This window comes from Drosophila biarmipes, chromosome 2L, assembly GCF_025231255.1.
Source record: "Drosophila biarmipes strain raj3 chromosome 2L, RU_DBia_V1.1, whole genome shotgun sequence".
Taxonomy (NCBI): domain Eukaryota; kingdom Metazoa; phylum Arthropoda; class Insecta; order Diptera; family Drosophilidae; genus Drosophila; species Drosophila biarmipes.
In genome coordinates, this window is record NC_066612.1 from 3473106 (window position 1) to 3491604 (window position 18499).

At 49.1% G+C, this 18499-nt stretch overlaps 1 protein-coding gene across 2 annotated transcripts; it reads left to right on the forward strand.

Moving 5' to 3' along the window:
• Positions 1-204: 204 nt before the first annotated feature.
• On the forward strand, positions 205-18367 carry LOC108029043 (collagen alpha-1(IV) chain). 2 transcript variants are annotated; one of them, XM_017101094.3, is made up of 9 exons: positions 205-283; positions 401-607; positions 10817-10999; positions 11063-11107; positions 11293-13906; positions 14275-16192; positions 16263-16377; positions 16925-17148; positions 17214-18367. In XM_017101094.3, the coding sequence occupies exons 2-9, from the start codon at positions 515-517 to the stop codon at positions 17980-17982; spliced, it is 5961 nt and encodes a 1986-aa protein (XP_016956583.1). In that variant the 5' UTR covers positions 205-283; positions 401-514; the 3' UTR covers positions 17983-18367. The 2 variants fall into 2 exon arrangements, with proteins under 2 accessions (XP_016956583.1, XP_016956585.1); XM_017101096.3 differs by having other exon boundaries at positions 218-337.
• Positions 18368-18499: the final 132 nt, after the last annotated feature.

An 18499-nucleotide genomic window follows, 5' to 3' on the forward strand; every position in this document is an offset into this window, starting at 1 on the left:
CATCCACACCCGAACCCACGTCCATCCGGGCCCGCTGTCCCTGGCCTGTGCCTGCGACTGCTGCGGCGAGCACTGCACCCATACCATGGCAGGCCCCACTTGCCGTGGTGTGGGTAGCCGAGCTCCGCCGAGCTGCGCCGAGCGGCGACGCTCGTGCCGAGCGAGCGGGCGAAGAATTCGAGTTCTTGGCGGGGCTCGTGTTTAGTAATACTTCGAACGCTTGACGATCGCCACATGTGGGGAGAGTGCTGCGCCCGACGATCGCAGCGAACCAGCGTTTTCTGTTAGTTTCCCACATGAGTTCGTAGATCAATCCTCTAGCACTTAGTCCGTCGATGTCGGTTCTCTGAAATCGAACTTTGCTGGCAAGGTCCTAACTTTATGTTTATTTCGTTGGCAGTTTCGTGTGTGTTTTGACCGAGAGAGAGAGAGTGGGAGAGAGGGACGAGTCGATAGGCAGATCGCCCAGTGAGACTTAAACGGTTTGCGGATAGGACCAAAGGACCCGTCGAAGATGTTACCCAGAGATCTACGGCATCTCTCGGGTCTGCTGTGCGCCGTGTTCCTCGTGGGCAGCCTTGTGTCCCTGACCGCAGCGGATGGAAAGGTAAGTGGAAGCCAAGGGGTTGCACCCAAAATCCTTTAAAGAGTTAGCATCATACGAATTAGGGTTAATGTTTTCATATTTTGATATAAAGTTGGAAATGAACTGTTGGCCATAGAACTAAAGGGAGATGCTTTTAAAATTACTAAAAGTAATTCATATGTAGCTGAAATATGCTTTCAAAATTAAGCAAAGCTTAGGTTATAAAAAGTGGATATCAAACTGTAAATTGTGGTTTCACATTCACAGTGATTCCCAAACTGTATAAGCTAATTTTCGTAAATCTGTTTTTTTAACAACACATCCTTAGGTACTATTTTGTTAATCAATTATAAAATAAAGACGCCAGCCCCGCCAATGCTTTTCAAACTGTCTTCACCGACTTTGCCTGCACTTGGTATCAACCATAAACACTGGAAACTAGGTCAGCTCTTAATCACCGCAGCTATTGTTATTGTTATTCTGCAGTGTTGCACTCTTTTTGATTCATCCACGCTTCCGGCGCAGTTGCAACTCTTTGGCTCCGAGCGATAATCCTATGGGTCCGAGCCAGTCCCTGGTTCTCGGGGTTCAATGGAACCCAGAAGCCAGCAGCGCCGCATTATGTCATAGAATTATTTTGGCAGGAGGTGAAGAGGTTATCGATGGGGCCGATTGATAACCTCCCAATCTTCTAATTTGGAGGACACGGCTCTTTTGGCATACCCATTAGGACTCGCCCCTGAACGTTTCCGGCTGGCAATTACAATTTCACTTAATTAGCTTGAGATTAGTCGTAAAATCCAACTGCTGAGACGCTTTGAAACCAATTCCTAAAATAAGACAATGACACTTTGCATTTTTTATAGATAGTAACTTTGATTAGGAATATTAAGAGAGCGTTTGTGGCAGTTTTATAGGACTTGGCAAATGAAATTCTTATAGTGATTCTTATAATGGAATATGTTACATTTGAAAGTAGGTAGTATCATGTGCGCTTTAATCAACAATATTATTTTGACTGCACTAAACGCTGCTTCTGAATGCCCCAAAAACTATGCACCACTTTTTGAAACACCGAATTTCCCAGCTAAAGGCATTGCTTTAATTATATTCAAAGGGTTTTCCTTGATTTTGGTTCGAAAACATTTCGAAAGGGTGGCTGAAAGTGGAGCACATTGCGCCGGCATCTGGTTTTTGATGGCACTCGGGGCTTATCAGCCTGCGACTGGATTTAATTAGACCTATTGCTATGTTGGCGGCATTGACGCCATTGATAGCATGTTTCGCTGATTGCGACATGGATTCCTAGACTCGAATTTAGAATTTAGAAAAATAGAGCCGAAGCCAGTGTCGCCAGCAGGCTCAGAGGCTATCGGCTTGGCCTGACTTCGTAGCTATATTCGAGCACAATTTCTGTGCCGCACTCGTCGGATTTTGCACTCGATTCGCTGGGATCTGTCCCTCGTCGCTCACGTGTTTGGCATCATAAGTGTGCAGCTCGTTTGACGACTTTGGTAATTCGACTCCCAGCGCTTTTCGCACTCGGTTACGTGGTCAATGCCATGGGCTTGGGACCCGACCCAACTCCCCGACTCCGAGTGAGAGCTGCCAGGTCTTGTGGCCTGCAGATCTGGAAGATCCGCAGACCGCAAAGCGCTGAAAGACTTGACTTCGTTTTGCTACCGTTGTTCGAGTTACCCTCACCGAGAGGGAAGTTCCCCTTTTCCTAAAGATTCAAAAGCCCAAATCGTATATAGTTGATCCGAAATAAAGGGGGAATTACTTTTCTCGCGAAAATTGGCCTGGCGATAGGGAAATGAGTCAAATCATACATTGTGTGTTATCATTGCATTTTAAACGTACTATGTAAGCAAATTATCAAACTGCGTTGTCAACAAAGTTTTCTTTCCTTCAATATTTGAATGAAATCACTAGAGTTCCTGCAAGGCAGAGTGCGCTTGTGATTAGTAGTGACTTATTCGTACTTCCTCTTGCTCATAGAATTAGATTTAAAACATGCAATAGCATGCCTTATATATTACAATTTTTAGTTGCTTTAAAAATTCAGGTTTTCTTTATTTTTCCCTAATTTTCTTTAGATACGTTATCACTATTTTAAAGGGTGTTCATTCTAGTACCTAAGGTTTTGAAACCTTTCTAAGCAGTTAACTGCATTCAAGCAGTGCCCCTCAAACTGTTCAGCCAATGGGTTTTGCAACCAGTTTGGCGCTACGTTAAACTAACCGTGCAAATGATTTCCTTTTCCGTTAGCCGCAAGAGAGTCGGGTCGAGTCGAGTCGATCACTTAAGAGCAGCTTCCACTGAAGAGAGAGCCCCAGCGGGATGAGAGATGAACTCATCGAATGCAGCCGCGGCTTTCCATGAATGAATTTTGATAAATGGTCTTTATCAGTAGCTGCCCCACTCCCCCGCCCTGGCGCGCTCTTGCCCCTTTCTCTTTTCCCCTGCACTTGCTTTGCTATAAATACACATATGTGTGTGTGTTCGATTCCGACAATTAGCAGCTCAAGTGATCGGTGAAGGGTTCTCTTAGAGAATCACTGGAATGATGGGATTCCAGGGGGTTACGAGGGGGCCTGAGGGGGGCCTATAGAGGCAGGCGGCGATCTTTTGACGTTCTGCACCATTTCAAATTGGAATTGAAAGTTCTTGCTGTTTGTTGTTGCTTCTGAGGCGGCTGCTTCTGCTGCATAAAGTCTTAGAAACTCCAATTGTACACTTGGGAAAAACTATTTCAATTTGAAAAAAAAATCAAAATGATTTTAGCACTTTAAGAACATAAATTTTGTTGTAAAATTTGTTACAAATTTTGTATTTTTTTACTTTTAGAACTACTTTAAAAATGAACACAAACCAAATTTCAAGATTATAAAGTATAATCATTTTACATTATAGTCTTAAAGTGAAATATGTATATCTGTGAATTCATTTAATTTTTGAATATGATGAATGAATTAATTCATTTCAAAAATGAATTCAATTTCAAGATTATAAATTATAATCATATTACATTACAGTCTTAAAGTGAAATATATCTGTGAATTCATTTAGTTTTTGAATACGATGAATGAATTCAATGAAATTCATTCCAAAAATGAATTCATCTTGAAAGGTTCATTTACTTGTTGAGCACATCCACTTTTTTTTAATTTCCAAAAGAGGGTTGTATTTTTTGAAGTGCTTCCATTCCCTGGGGTTTTTGTTTACGCCCCGATCCTGGTCCGAGCTGACCCGCTGCTGCCATAAATCACTGACCACCGCCGGCCAGACAGAGCGGGGCCAACTGGAGATGGAAATGAACTGGGTATCGCAGTGCGGACGGGGATGGAGATGGGGATCCGGGGATCCGACTGGCGAAGACCGCCCAGGAAAAGCAACCAGTCGGCCAACAATGATCATCATCTCATTGTTGGGCTCCTTGGGGAAGTTTATTTGCGTGCTTGAGTGGAATTGTTTGGCGAGTTGCATTTCAATTTGACTCAATTATTTATTTATCTGCAACTGAATGCGGAAATTATGCGGAGTCTTGGTGTGAGTGCGACAGCCTGCGATATGGACAGCATGTCGTATGCGCGATATGTGCCCATGGGCAGGGGCCACTTAGTAGCCGCCTCTGTGTAATGAATTTCGTAAATTGAAGCGATTACTTATGAGCGACTGTGTGGCAGGAGCTCGTGAAATTGGGTTATCAGTCATCTGTCTCATAACTGCAGCTCGTTGTTCTCTTTTTCGGACCTTATCAGCTCGGACCGGCTTGTGAAATTGATATTCATCAGAGCATCTCGAATTCTATACATATATTTAGACAGCATGTACGCTATAGATGTCCGCCTCCGAGATTCCATTTCGGGCGGCAACCATCTAGCGTCATGGTTAAAAATAAATTCGCCTTAATTTGCTTGGTTAACTTTCGAAAGTTTTGATTGTCTGAATTATTTGCGGCCCATTTGGAGGGTTAAACAATAGGTTGCTGATTTTAAAACGATTTATAACTGGTTAACTTTGATTGGCTGCTGCCTCAAAGGGGGAAATAAGCTGTAAAGGATGGGTATTTGTAAGGGGAAGTGATTTATAAGCAGAGGTATTTTATGCCTAAGGAGGGATATGTATCTGGACTGGTATATACAAGTATGAGTATGTTGTCAGTACCTGGACAAGGGCTACCTAGAACTGTATCATATTCAAAATAATATAAGTATCTTATGAATTACGTGCCAGAGCTATGATCCTTAGACACTAGATCACTATTAAATCTGGGACCCATTAAAACTGTATTTAAAGGTATGTTGAGTAGGCTTAGATATACAAAAAGATCATACTTATATAAAAACCTTTATGAAATATGTGTACATATACAAGAATTAGATGATAGCCGATCCCCCTTGATACAAGATCACCATGAAATGCATATAAATGCCCCCATAAATCAGTACCCTTCATTGATTAATTGAGAAGTCAGTGCGCCAGGACAGGTGCTGGGGGAACGCACTCACTTGGCGCTTCCTTATCGCCGCCCCATTGGCGATCGCTGCGAGTGACAGCCCGCTGTCCATCAATTTCAATGTTAATTCGAGTGCACGGCAATTAGTTATCATCTGTCAGGCTTGTGTCCAAACACTCATGTGCGACGATGCCGTAACCGGGCACTTAACCCGGCCCAACTGCGCTCCTCATTACTTTTTCAGCTTTCTTGCCCACTGGCCAGCCGAGTGCGTGGGTGTTCTCCATGTGGCAGTGGCAGTGCAGATTCCCTGCATCTCCTCCTGCTCATACTTTTGCTACATGTTGTGATGTCAAGCCGGAGCCAAATGATGTCATGCTGCAAGTGCGCCCGTCCAGATGTGCATCCATTATACCATGCTCCGAGCGAGTGTGAGTGGGTTTGTGCTGTGCTTTTCGTGTCAATCACACGCTGCTCATATGTTGGCCCATATATGATTTTATACTGCTACCCTGTAGTCGTGCCCCGGACGGGGGGCTGCTCCGACACATGTGTTGCCATGAATATGCCACTTTGTGATCCCAACTAGGTTGTCTGGGCAATCAAAGGCTTTTATGGTCTGAAGTGATTGGCTGTCCATAAAGGGGACTATTACTGTGGAGGAACATTAGTTTCCAGTGATGTTCTTAGTGCAAATAACAAAGATTGAACTTTGGGAATGCTTAAGATACAGGAAATAATTGATCTATATTGATTTAACAATGCTAATACATTTTTTGATTTTTGTTAATTTGCTTTTTGTTGGTGCCACGATAATACTCAGTAAGTCCGGGTCCATACCCATGCTTGTATGCCAACCTTTCATTGTTGCCTGTAGTTTCCTAAACGTTTATGATGCACATTTTACAACGGATTGTAGTTGTGGCTGCTGCTGGTGCAAAATTCCCACTCCATTTCGTGGGGCACATAAATATGAAAATGAAAATGCGGCTGATTGATGGCGCGTGTTGCCCGACATGGCGAATTGGGTCACTTGTGACGCACTAAAGGATCCTCGATGATTGTATCTGCAAGTTAGCTCAGGCTTGAAAAATGTTTTCTAGATTCGTCTTGAAAGTAACATTAATTTTTCTTATTTTCAAAGCTTTGTAGATTACATTTAAGTATTGTTTATAGTTACTAAAGAAAAGAATGAGGCTCACTTCTTGTTAAATACAAAAGAAAGTATAAAAGTTGTATAAGTTCCATATGATCTATCAGCTGGATTATAAAAGAAGTATCTTCGCTTATAAAGACGATGAAAAAACTGATATTTATTTTAGTTTCCTTAGGATCTTAGTGTATAAAGACTGTTGATAAACCAGTAGATACTTATGCCGAATAGCTCAAAGAACCTATACAATTTCTAATACAAATCTACTTCAATAATATATTTCGGCCCAACAGAAAACCCCCTGGATTAGTTAAAAGAACTCCTTGTTTCAGAGTGCCAATCTCTGCACATTCCCCTGTCGCCTGGCAACAAAGAACTCACTTTGATGGCTTGGTGTCTGCAACAGATAACCCCTTTGTCCACTGCCTGGACTTCAAGAAGGCATACGAAAAAGTGGCATTTGATTATTGTAAAGCATTCGCATCTGTGACATACAATTTAATGCCAAATTTAAGTGTATTAATTGATGCCGCTCTCTCGACTCGAGAGCCGTCTTATCAGCGTGATTTATATGCGACATTCTGATAATTAAAATTATTTTTTTGTATGCCACATCCGGGCGCACCAGGCCACCAACTTGAGACCCAGATTACCAGACGATCCCGCGCTCTCTCTCTCTCTCTCTGCTAGTGAGGCCATCTCTTTCCGCCGAGTGGTGCCGTCTCTTTCGAAGACATTTCGCTGCGCTTTGCATTCCCTGAATAACTGCAGTCCGTCCTGCGGGTCGTCCAGGGTGTTGGGCAGTATCGCTTACAGTTCGGCGGAAAGACGAAAAGTTGGCACCCGAGGACCGTCACCAGACACTGGGGACCCCAGAGCCAAGGCATCCAGATATCCAGAACGTGTCGGGCCAATAAACTTGCTTTCCCAGAGGCACAGCACTCGGGCGCCGAGTGCCCGCTCATCAGTGGCACAGCTTTCCGCCCGGCGGCGATTAGCGTGGGTGGGTGTGCCCAATTGTCGCAGAGATCTCGCAGCTCTGGCCCGGCTCTGGCCCGGCTCTGGCCCGGCTCTGGACCCGCGGCGGAGGCCTCGCGCTGACCTTAAACCAGGCGAGCGGGACGGAATATGGGCAACTGGGACAATTGGCTCTAACATGTGTAAATGCGCTTAAGTGCGCGCCACTGACACACTATCTGCACTTGCACACATGTGTATATAGTCCACCGATTCGGTCAGACTTTCGCCAAGTTGCATTTGCAGTGGCGCAGCGGGTCGAGTTCCTAGGGGGTCAAGGCCGAAGAGTACCTTTTTGAAGTATGTTCAATACTTTGTTCTTATTTTTATGTGGTATTTTAAAGGTTTTATAACTTTATATTAGGAATTTACTTGGGATTACACATGACCTTTAAGAACCTAAAATGTTTTGATTTTTTAAAGAACTCATCTTTTCCTAGTACTTTCCTTTATAGTACATAAGATATTAGGAATGAATCTGGTATTTTCTGACATTTTATAGATTTTGTTTAAAGTCCTTCCACGATAATAAATTTGCTTTAAAGTTTTAATGCTCTAGGTTAGGAATGGCTCTGATATTACTTTAAAATATTTCCAACACTTTGTTTTTAATTGTACCTGGTATTTTTAGGGTCTTATAGCTTAATGCAGAGAATAAACTAGGGATTACAGAGCTTTCGAAGTTTTAAGGAAGTTTTAAATGTAAAGAATGAATCTGGTACTTTCTAAAATATAAAAGATTTTATTCTAAATTGTGGAATAGGTCTTATAGGTCTTACCTATTTTTGGTAGAACTCAAGGACTTAGAAATGATCTGATAATATTTTTGAAGTTTTTTGGTTGTTACATTTTATAGATAGTATTTGGGTACAATGGATCTGATAATATCCAAAATTCTACGAACTTTATATGAAATGACCTTAAATTATCTGAGGTTTCGAATATTATTCCTATTAGAACTATCTTAGTTCTAAGGGGGTTTTATAACGGTTGCTCATAACAGTTGGTTCCACAAGGGGGATAGACATAGCGATGGGGATACCCAACACCTGCGAACTGTTTTCCCCAGACACGCGTACCCATTCAGGAATTTTATTATTAATTTCGCGAATATTCCCAGCCCAGCCCCGTCCCTCCTTTGCTGACATCGCGGAATCGAGTGATTTCGTTATACCACTCGTATGCGAAAGAGGCGCAGTGCAACAGCCGTCGAGGGCCCACTTCGAGAGGCTCCCCCTCGACGACGCCACTTAGTGGTGCGTTTGGGGGCCGTCCGTCTGGGTGCCGTGCCGTCCGAGAAACAAAAAGAGGACCGAGCCAAAGTGGCCCATATATGGACGGGGTGCACGGCACACACACAGCATATGGGCAGCGGCAGTGTCAAGTTCAAGGAAATTGCAGTGCTGTCACTTTTGAACGTGTTACCGCACCGATTTGCACAGTTTGGCGAGCACACAGGTCTTCTGTTATCCGAGGAGGATTCCTTAAGTTTCAGATTTGGCAATTGATTGAATGAAATTCGATGGTGTCCCCTGGACATGCACCTTTCCCCCCTTCTGGGTTTCTTTGGGTTTCTTTTGCAGCCTTTTCGATTGAAGGAATGCGCGGTGTGAAACGAAAGACTTGAATGGATCCGAGAACCGATCGAGAGTTCCCATTGAACTGGGTGGGATGTTCGAAGGCTTCTCACAGATTGCTGCTCGCTTCCAGAAATCGAGTGCAATTGCTGCCGCGCACCTGCGCCCCCGACTGCTCGACTTTATTTTGGTATCTGCATTTTCTCGGATTTTCCATTTGTTCGCTGGCGGCGGGGAAGATGGAAAAACTACAAAAAGAGCCAGCAGCACAGCATCTTTCGGTTCACCGCAATTCAGTAGTCTTATTTTAATTTCCCCAGTTTTTCGTTGGCCTTCTTCTTGTTTACCTTTCGAGATTCGGTGATGTGAATATTTGGTTAGCAGATGGTTTGATCTCCCACTTCTGGGAACTCATCTGCCGAGGATGTGCCGGGGCTTTGAACTCCGCCCGATGTCGCTGCACCTCCTCCATTAGTCAGCGTCCACCGCGTCCATAGATGCCTGTAAATCCGAGCCAGAATTTGCCAAACATTTGACACTAATTCCTCCGGGCGGCAAACAATAAAACGCACCGAATTTCATATGCAAAAAACTAGAGATCTCGGAACATGCGTGCCACATGTGTGCAGTTTTCCTTTTATTTTATTTTTAAATTTGGTTTTTTGGAGGAACTGCCGGAGCAGTGAAATTCCGTTTAACCAGCCTGAAATTATGTCAATTCTATAAATACGGGGCGCAACTAAGGATGTTTATCTGCTGACATCAATGGGCCAGCCGCGGGAGTGCGCCAATAAATAGGTGTGCCGCTCCAGCTTCAGTCTAGCCCAAGGCGATTTCAAAGCGATTTCCCAACTTGAAACATTCCAGATAATCGCTTTTTACCGCACTGCACTTGTTGTTTATAAATAAGTGCACTAAATGGGTTAGCGATGCTCTAGAATTTCGCACGTATCCCTCGGATTGCTCGCGTTTCAACTTCAGTGAGCGTGCTCTATGCACTCGCCCAATTGCCTGGGCAGAAGCAAACGAGCCCATATAGAGGATTATCTCATTGCAAGCGGAAGCTGGGCAATTAAAGCTGCGGGCTGCGGGCAGCGGCTGAGAAATGTTGCAGCTCTACTTGTTATTGTTGATTTTCTGGCTAATCCCGCCGGGCCGGGACCTCGGAGGCCCTATGTTTTCGCAGGGAATTGCTCAAAGACCATCGAGCGTGGAGCTCCTGAGGCGAAGGTCATTGCGTAGGAAGGAAGATCGTGTCGTTCGGTAAAGAGATAATACGAAATATTAGGAAAATTATGTTATTAGCCTTACCTAGTAGCTAAAACATAGTAATCACAAAGCCAACATTACTAAAATATTATGGAAATTATATTATTAGCTTTACCTAGTGCCTAAAATACAGTAATCACAAAGCCAACATTACTATACTTTAGGTTAATAAGTTAATAAAAATATTATGGAAATTGTATTATTAGCTTTACCTAGTGCCTAAAATACAGTAATCACAAAGCCAACATTACTAAATTTTAGGTTAATAAGTTAATAAAAATATTATGGAAATTGTATTATTAGCTTTACCTAGTACCTAAAGTATAGTAATGTTGGTCTTATAGATTTCTTCTTTGTGATTTTTATGTCATTAAAGATCTGTACATGATATATTTATATATATTTATCATATTTTACCGATGTTTATTAATTAGAGAGGAATATTAGAAGAAAGCTTCCAAAAATGTTTTTAAATTACCTTAAAACCTATAATTATTGGTATACAACACCTTGAGGGGCGAGAACTCCCCCCTAACTATCATACAAACCTAAAATTTAGAAACTAATTGTTCCTAGTGCGTTTGAAGAAGAGTACATAGAAACGATTGGCACAACGATCATAAAACGAATTGGTTCTGACATCTTCGATTGCCCAAACGGGTTCCAATCAGGGGCAATCAAGACTCGCACACTCCTTGGCACATTTTATTAGTTCCTCGAACTGACGGGAAATGGCACATTCTACTTTGCAGATCTGCAACACGACGGTGTGCGACTGCAAGGGCATCAAGGGACGCCAAGGTGCCCCGGGACCCATAGGCAGGGCCGGCCTGGAAGGTCCTGCCGGAGATGACGGACCCTTCGGACCCCCCGGCCCCATCGGCGAGAAGGGAGATGTCGGCGAGTACGGCGAGCAAGGCGAGAAGGGACATCGCGTAAGACATCCATGTTCTTAATAATCCCTAAGGATCTCTTATTGACTCCCAATACTCTTGCAGGGCGACATTGGAATCAAAGGTGAAATGGGCTTCCCTGGCGTGATGGTGAGTTGAAAATATCTAATTTTTAGACATTATTATTAAAATATTTGAAAACTGCTTTTGTAAATATGGCGGAAAAAGGGGTTATTTTGGCATTCTCCCAACCATGCTTAAAGAATTGAAAATTATGTAGTATAATATTTATCTGTAAGCTACTATTATTATAAAATATTATCCCCACCATCCAGGGTCCGAGCGGCGAGCCGGGCACCCCAGGACCCCGCGGAATCGATGGCTGCGACGGAAGGCCTGGCGAGCAGGGCTCAATCGGAGCGCCTGGTCCGAACGGAAAGCGTGGTGACAACGGAAAGCCCGGCCAACAGGGTCCTCCCGGAGAGGCTGGCGAGGGCGGCATCAACTCCAAGGGCACCAAGGGCAATCGGGGTGAGCCCGGAGCACCCGGCTCCAGGGGACCGCCCGGATTCGATGGCGATCGCGGCAGCAAGGGTGACACCGGCTTCGCCGGCCAGACGGGCGAGAAGGGAGACCCGGGATTCCAGGGACCCAAGGGAGACACTGGCAACATTAACACCCTGCCCTACATCCTGGAGGGTCCGCCTGGACAGAAGGGTGAGCCCGGAGACAGCTTGACGCCGGCCCTGAAGGCCACCGATGAGGGCATGAAGGGCTACAAGGGATACGCTGGACCCACCGGCGATCCGGGACCAGATGGACCCACCGGCGAGCAGGGCCCCGTGGGACGCAACGGACTGCCCGGTACCTTTGGCGAGCAGGGATCACCCGGAGAGCGCGGTAAGCCCGGCAAGGACGGCGTGGCCGGTCCGGATGGCGAGAAGGGCGTGAAAGGAGCACCCGGCTGGAGTGGCCGGGATGGATTGGATGGCAGCAAGGGAGAGCGCGGAGAAGATGGCTTCGATGGCATGCCCGGTGTGCAGGGAAACGCTGGACCGCCCGGTATCTACGATCCCAGTCTGAGCGAATCGCTGCCGGGACCCATTGGACCCCAGGGAGACATTGGTCCGCCAGGAGATCAAGGACCACCCGGTCTGCCGGGCAAACCAGGACGTCGCGGACCCATCGGTCTGGCCGGTCAGTCAGGAGATCCCGGCTTGCCCGGCAATCATGGTCGACCCGGAAGCAGTCAGCGCGGTGACATCGGCGACTACGGCCGAATGGGACCACTGGGTCTCCAGGGACCCACGGGCGAGGTAGGCCTCCCCGGGCGATATGGACTACACGGAGAACCCGGCCTGAATCTTGTGGGCGCCAAGGGCGAGGCTGGTCTCAACGGCTTGCCCGGCAAGGATGGCTATCGCGGTGAGCGCGGCGAGGTCGGTCTGCCCGGTGACAAGGGTCTGCCCGGCGAGGGCTACAACATCGTTGGTCCCCCTGGCTCCCAGGGACCACCCGGATCCCGCGGACGTCCCGGTGACGATGGTCGCAACGGCTTGAGGGGCCTGCCCGGTGACAAGGGTCTGCGCGGAGACGACTGCCCCATCTGCAATGCTGGACCCCGAGGCCCGCGTGGTCAGGAGGGTGACACCGGCTATCCTGGACGACATGGCAGCCGCGGCGAGCGCGGCCTCCTGGGACCTCGAGGCGTGAAGGGATTGCCTGGAAACCCCGGAAGGGCTGGCCACCGCGGTCTCCCCGGTACGGCAGGTATTCCCGGTGAGCCGGGTAAGATTGGAGCACCCGGTGCCCCGGGACAAGTGCTCACCGTGGGCACACTCGTCAAGGGGGAGAGAGGTGACGATGGTGATACCGGACGTCGTGGAGAACAGGGATTGGAGGGTGACAAGGGACTAGATGGTCGTGTTGGCGATCAGGGTGAACGTGGAGAGCCTGGACAGCGCGGCGACTACGGTGATACTGGATTCCCGGGTCGCGATGGCCTAGCCGGACGCGATGGAAAGAACGGCGTTGCTGGTATCAACGCCTCCAAGCCCAAGATCTACTTGACCGGTGAGCCGGGCTTCAATGGACGCAAGGGAGAGCGCGGTGACGATGGAGACACTGGCTTCAAGGGCGTCAAGGGTGAGCCGCATCCCGGCGAGATCTACGACAACCGCGGAGACGTGGGCGAGGATGGCTACCCCGGCCTGCCCGGTGACCAGGGAGCAAAGGGCGAGCGCGGCGATGATGGACGCAAGGGAGATGTGGGTGACCGTGGACCAATTGGCCAGTCCTTTGCCGGCCCCGTTGGTGCCAAGGGTTATCCCGGCCCCACCGGCGATTATGGACCACAGGGAGCTGCCGGCTTGCCCGGCTTGGATGGTGAGCCCGGTTTGGATGGCAGGAAGGGACCCAAGGGTCTGCGTGGTGTGCCCGGTCAAGCGGTGATCCCGGGAGAGATTGGTCAGCCCGGTCTCCCGGGCATCAAGGGTCTCCCCGGTGATGTCGGCGGACCAGGACCTTATGGACCCTCCGGTCGTCCAGGACCTAAGGGAGTGAAGGGCGAACAGGGACCCTACGGCGCACCAGGTCAATCCGGCCTGCCTGGCAACAAGGGTCAGCGCGGTGACTACCGAGTTGGACCTATCGGACCCAAGGGTGAGCCCGGACGCAATGGACGCCTGGCTCCCCACGGCATCAAGGGCCAGAAGGGTGAGGTGGGCCAGCAGGGACAGGATGGCCATAACGGCGTCAAGGGCAACATCGGCTTCTCGGGTCGTCGCGGTCTCCTCGGCAGCGCGGGTCTCCAGGGTTACCCTGGCAGCCCTGGCATCAGCGGACTGCCCGGCATGACCGGCGAAATCGGAGACCAAGGAGACATCGGCTTCGACGGACGGCAGGGAGACATCGGTCCTCGCGGACCCAACGGCGAGTTCGGACCTAAAGGTGAGGTTACCTAACATCCTTCCTCCTAACAGCCCTTCCTTTAGGAAGTGATTAAGTAAAGAAGAGACAATAGACAACAAAAAATAAGATCTGAATCAAAACTAATTGATTTTTTAGCAGATGCGTAGTGAGATGTAGTTGATATTATGCAATATCAAATTAATATTACTGACTATCATCTTAGCACGAACAATATAAATCAAAAATATGGGTATTTTAACTTCTGCGCTTACAATTCCCAACTGGTACTAGCAAAGTTGTACCCGTCTTCTTCAATGTCTGTCGGTTAGAGCATTTCAACCCATAGTTATATTCCAGTTCCCTTGACCTCTGATTGATTTAACCACTACGGTTGCACTTGATTTCAGGTCTCTCCGGTGATGATGGACCCGATGGCTATCCCGGAGCTCACGGCTTCCCGGGACGCAAGGGCGAGCCGGGATCTCCGGGTTTACCCGGTCGTGTGGGACCCAAGGGCGTGGCCGCCTACAGCGGCATCAAGGGCGAATACGGAGAGCCCGGACTGACAGGACCCATTGGTTACCGTGGAGCCCCTGGACAGAAGGGTCAGCGTGGACCCACTGGCGATTCGCCCGTGGCCTTCGACGGAGCACCTGGCCGCAAGGGAGAGCCAGGCAGCCCTGGACTCGATGGACTCAACGGTCGCTACGGACTGAAGGGCCAGCGCGGTGATCGCGGTCTGGCTGGCCAAAAGGGTCTGCAAGGTGAGACTGGAGCCCAGGGAGCTGCCGGCTATCGCGGACGCAATGGAGCTCATGGCCTGAAGGGCGCCACTGGCGAAGTGGGACCCGATGGACCCAAGGGTGTCCAGGGTGAAGCGGGCGTAGTTGGCTTCGATGGACGACCTGGTGAGATCGGTGACCAGGGACCCCGTGGAGCTGTTGGACTGCAAGGAGAACAGGGTCTGCAGGGCGACGAAGGAGAAGTTGGATTCCCAGGTCGCATTCTGAATGTGGAGGATCGTCAACTCTATCGTGGTCTCCCCGGTGATCGAGGATTCCAGGGTGAACGCGGTGCCAAGGGTGAACGAGGCCAAATTGGTTTCATCGGAGCTGTGGGAGCCAAGGGCGAACAGGGCGACATTGGCTACCCAGGATTGGCTGGCTTCGATGGAGCTGCTGGAGTCAAGGGCTTCCAGGGCGACCAGGGACCCCGTGGACCAACGGGCTACACCGGACTGGCCGAGAAGGGAGACGAAGGCGATGCTGGACTCGATGGACGCGTGGGTCGTCCAGGACGACAGGGCCAGAAGGGAGCACCCGGACCGCCGGGACAGAATGGTGCGCACGGCTTGATTGGACACCGTGGACCCGAGATCGTGGGCCCACCTGGACCTCATGGTGATGTTGGCTACCCCGGAGCACCTGGACACAGTGGACGACACGGATTGGTTGGAGCCAAGGGAGAGCAGGGAGACATTGGTCGCCAGGGAGAGCGTGGAGAGTCTGGATATGCCATTGTGGGCAGGCAGGGAGACATCGGAGATATCGGCTTCCAGGGTGAGACAGGTTGGACTGGAGCCAAGGGCGAGCAAGGCCTCCCCGGACGTCCGGGACAAAACGGAAGGGTGGGTCCGCCTGGACCACGGGGACCCACTGGCGAGGCTGGTTGGAGCGGTATCGATGGTATGGACGGTCTCATCGGCCCCAAGGGCCAGCCGGGTGTGACATACCCCTACTCCTCCGTTCGTCCGGGAGATCGCGGTGAGCCTGGACTGCCTGGTTTCCGTGGCGAACCCGGCGATATGGGAGAGCCAGGATACCAGGGATTGGTGGGACTGCGCGGAGTGACCGGATATCGTGGTGACCAGGGCGAAGTGGGCTACACTGGAGCCGATGGACAGAAGGGACCGCGCGGTGACAAGGGTTACATCGGTTTGACCGGACTTCCTGGTCTGCAGGGTCTTCCCGGACCCCAGGGTGATGCGGCGCCCGCTCCGCCGGCGCCCAAGAGCCGCGGCTTCATCTTCGCCCGCCACTCGCAGTCCGTCCAGGTGCCCCAGTGCCCGGCCAACACGAATCTGCTGTGGGAGGGCTACTCCCTGTCCGGCAACATTGGCTCCGCCCGGGCTGTGGGTCAGGACCTGGGTCAGTCAGGCTCCTGCATGCAGAGGTTCACCACCATGCCCTACATGATGTGCGATCTGCTGAACGTGTGCCACTATGCCCAGAACAACGACGACAGTCTGTGGCTCTCCACCGCCGAGCCCATGCCGATGACCATGACTCCCATCGAGGGCAGGGACGTCGAGAAGTACATCTCGCGGTAAGGAACATCTGGGAGTTTACTCCGACTTGGGCTCCCAGTCCTGACTATTATCCTCTCTCCTTTTCAGTTGCGCGGTGTGCGAGACCACCACCAGGGTCATTGCCCTGCACTCGCAATCCATGTCCATTCCGGACTGCCCCGGCGGCTGGGAGGAGATGTGGAACGGATTCAGTTACTTCATGGTACGTTTTTTGGGTTTCATCTTTCAACCATCGATTTTTAAAAAATCTTTGCGTGTTTTCTTAGTTAGAAACGCTTAAGGAGAAGGAAGGTCGGGGTCACCAAGGTCTTTCATGATCAGAAAATTTTTAAAACACTTTTGAAATTCGTATTTCCTAAATTACAAAGATACAATATTGTGGTTGTCGGCTAAGAAAACTACTTTAACAACAACTTTAAGTTTTTCCATGTCGGTTAGAAAAACGTAGCAAAGAAATATAACGTTGGGGTCACCTAAGCTTTAGAGTTTTTATCTGTAATACTGTGACATCTTTTAAAGTAAAGAATACAAGGAGACATACTGAGAAACATAACACAGCTATTACTTTTAGAATAAGGTTTTTTAGAAAACATTTTAATAATTTAGTGAAAATCGGGGTCACCAAAATTTGGTGTAGTCTTACTTAGTTTTAAAGTAGTTTAGTAAAGTCATTTCCTATAGTAAACTCTTTTTTGAGATACCTGAAACCTGAAACCTTTTCCCTAATCCCGCCATAATTCCATTTGCAGACCACCTTGGACAACGTTGGAGGCGTTGGACAGAACCTCGTCTCCCCGGGCTCCTGTCTAGAGGAGTTCCGCGCCCAGCCGGTGATCGAGTGCCACGGCCACGGACGCTGCAACTACTACGATGCTATCGCCTCCTTCTGGTTGACCGTCATCGAGGAGCAGGATCAGTTCGTGCAGCCCGTCCAGAGGACGCTCAAGGCCGATCAGACCAGCAAGATCAGCAGGTGGGTCCCCAGATGAGTTAGTTAAAGCCCTACCCCTATACCATGTGTCTTGTATTGTTTTCCAGGTGCACTGTTTGCCGTCGTCGTGGTGAGACCCTTGTTCCCCGCAGTACTGGCTCCTATGACTACAGGGCAGCCTGGTCCTCTGAGAGTGCTGCAAGACCCAGCTCGCAGTCCGGAACTGGATCATCATCAGGTAGATCTGGCTGGTCATCTGGCAGCAGTGCAGGTTCGCCATCGGGATCTAGCTGGTCTTCCGGCTCTTCTGCTGGAGGTTCCAATCCGGGATCCAGCTCTAGCTGGTCCTCGGGCTCCCCTGGACGTGCCAGTCCTGGATCTAGCTGGTCTTCCGGTTCCCCGGGCGCTTCCTATCCGGGATCTGGCTCTAGCTGGTCTTCGGGCTCCGCTGGACGCGCCAGTCCTGGATCTAGCTGGTCTTCCGGCTCCCCTGGTGTATCGAATCCGGGTTCTAACTCGGGCTGGTCCTCCGGCTCCTCTCCGGGAGCTAGCTCAAGCTGGTCCTCCGGCTCCACTGGACGCTCCAATCCTGGATCTAGCTGGTCCTCAGGATCAAATCCGGGCTCGGACTCCGACGGCGGCTGGTCTTCCGGCTCCAGCTGGAGCACATATCCCCGCAATACCGCCGCGTCGCGGAACCCCTCCTCGACCGCACAACGTCAGCCGTACTCGCCGGCCCCATCCAACTACTTGAACGGAAGGTACCAGCAGCGACCGCGCCCGAGCAACCTGCAGACCTACAACGATTACGGTCGCTATGGGGGCGATACCCGGCAGTACAACCGACGCCCGCGCGAGGACACCACCGCCCCATAGAATGCAGAATTCGCACTAAGTAGCAGTTAAATTTTGTCTTAAGTCTATTGCTATCCTATCACGGAAACGATAACGATCCAGAACAAAACCAAAACTAAAACCCAACCCAAATCCATCAACCGAAGAAGCAAGCAAACTCCAAAGCCCACTGAACAGTGCCATTTTCCGTGGAGATCGAAGACGAATCGGACTACGTGGACACCTAGAGCCTATAGCACATGCCAAAAATTACAAACGAGAGAAAGGGGACGAGAAGAGTAACCACTGCCTCCGCCGCAAAGAAAGTAATCTTTTGCCTCTGTTGGGATTATTGTAAACGTAACAAAACCAAAAACAAAACCCAGTTTTTTGATAAATAAAATCTACAACACATAAAACCAATGCACACGATATTTTGTTTTATTACGATTTGGGATATATGATATCTATGCAATCTATTCGCTTCTCTATTCTCCTTAGCATATTTAATTGAATTGGAACCTAAATCACCTATTAGTGACACCCCGAAACCTTGAAC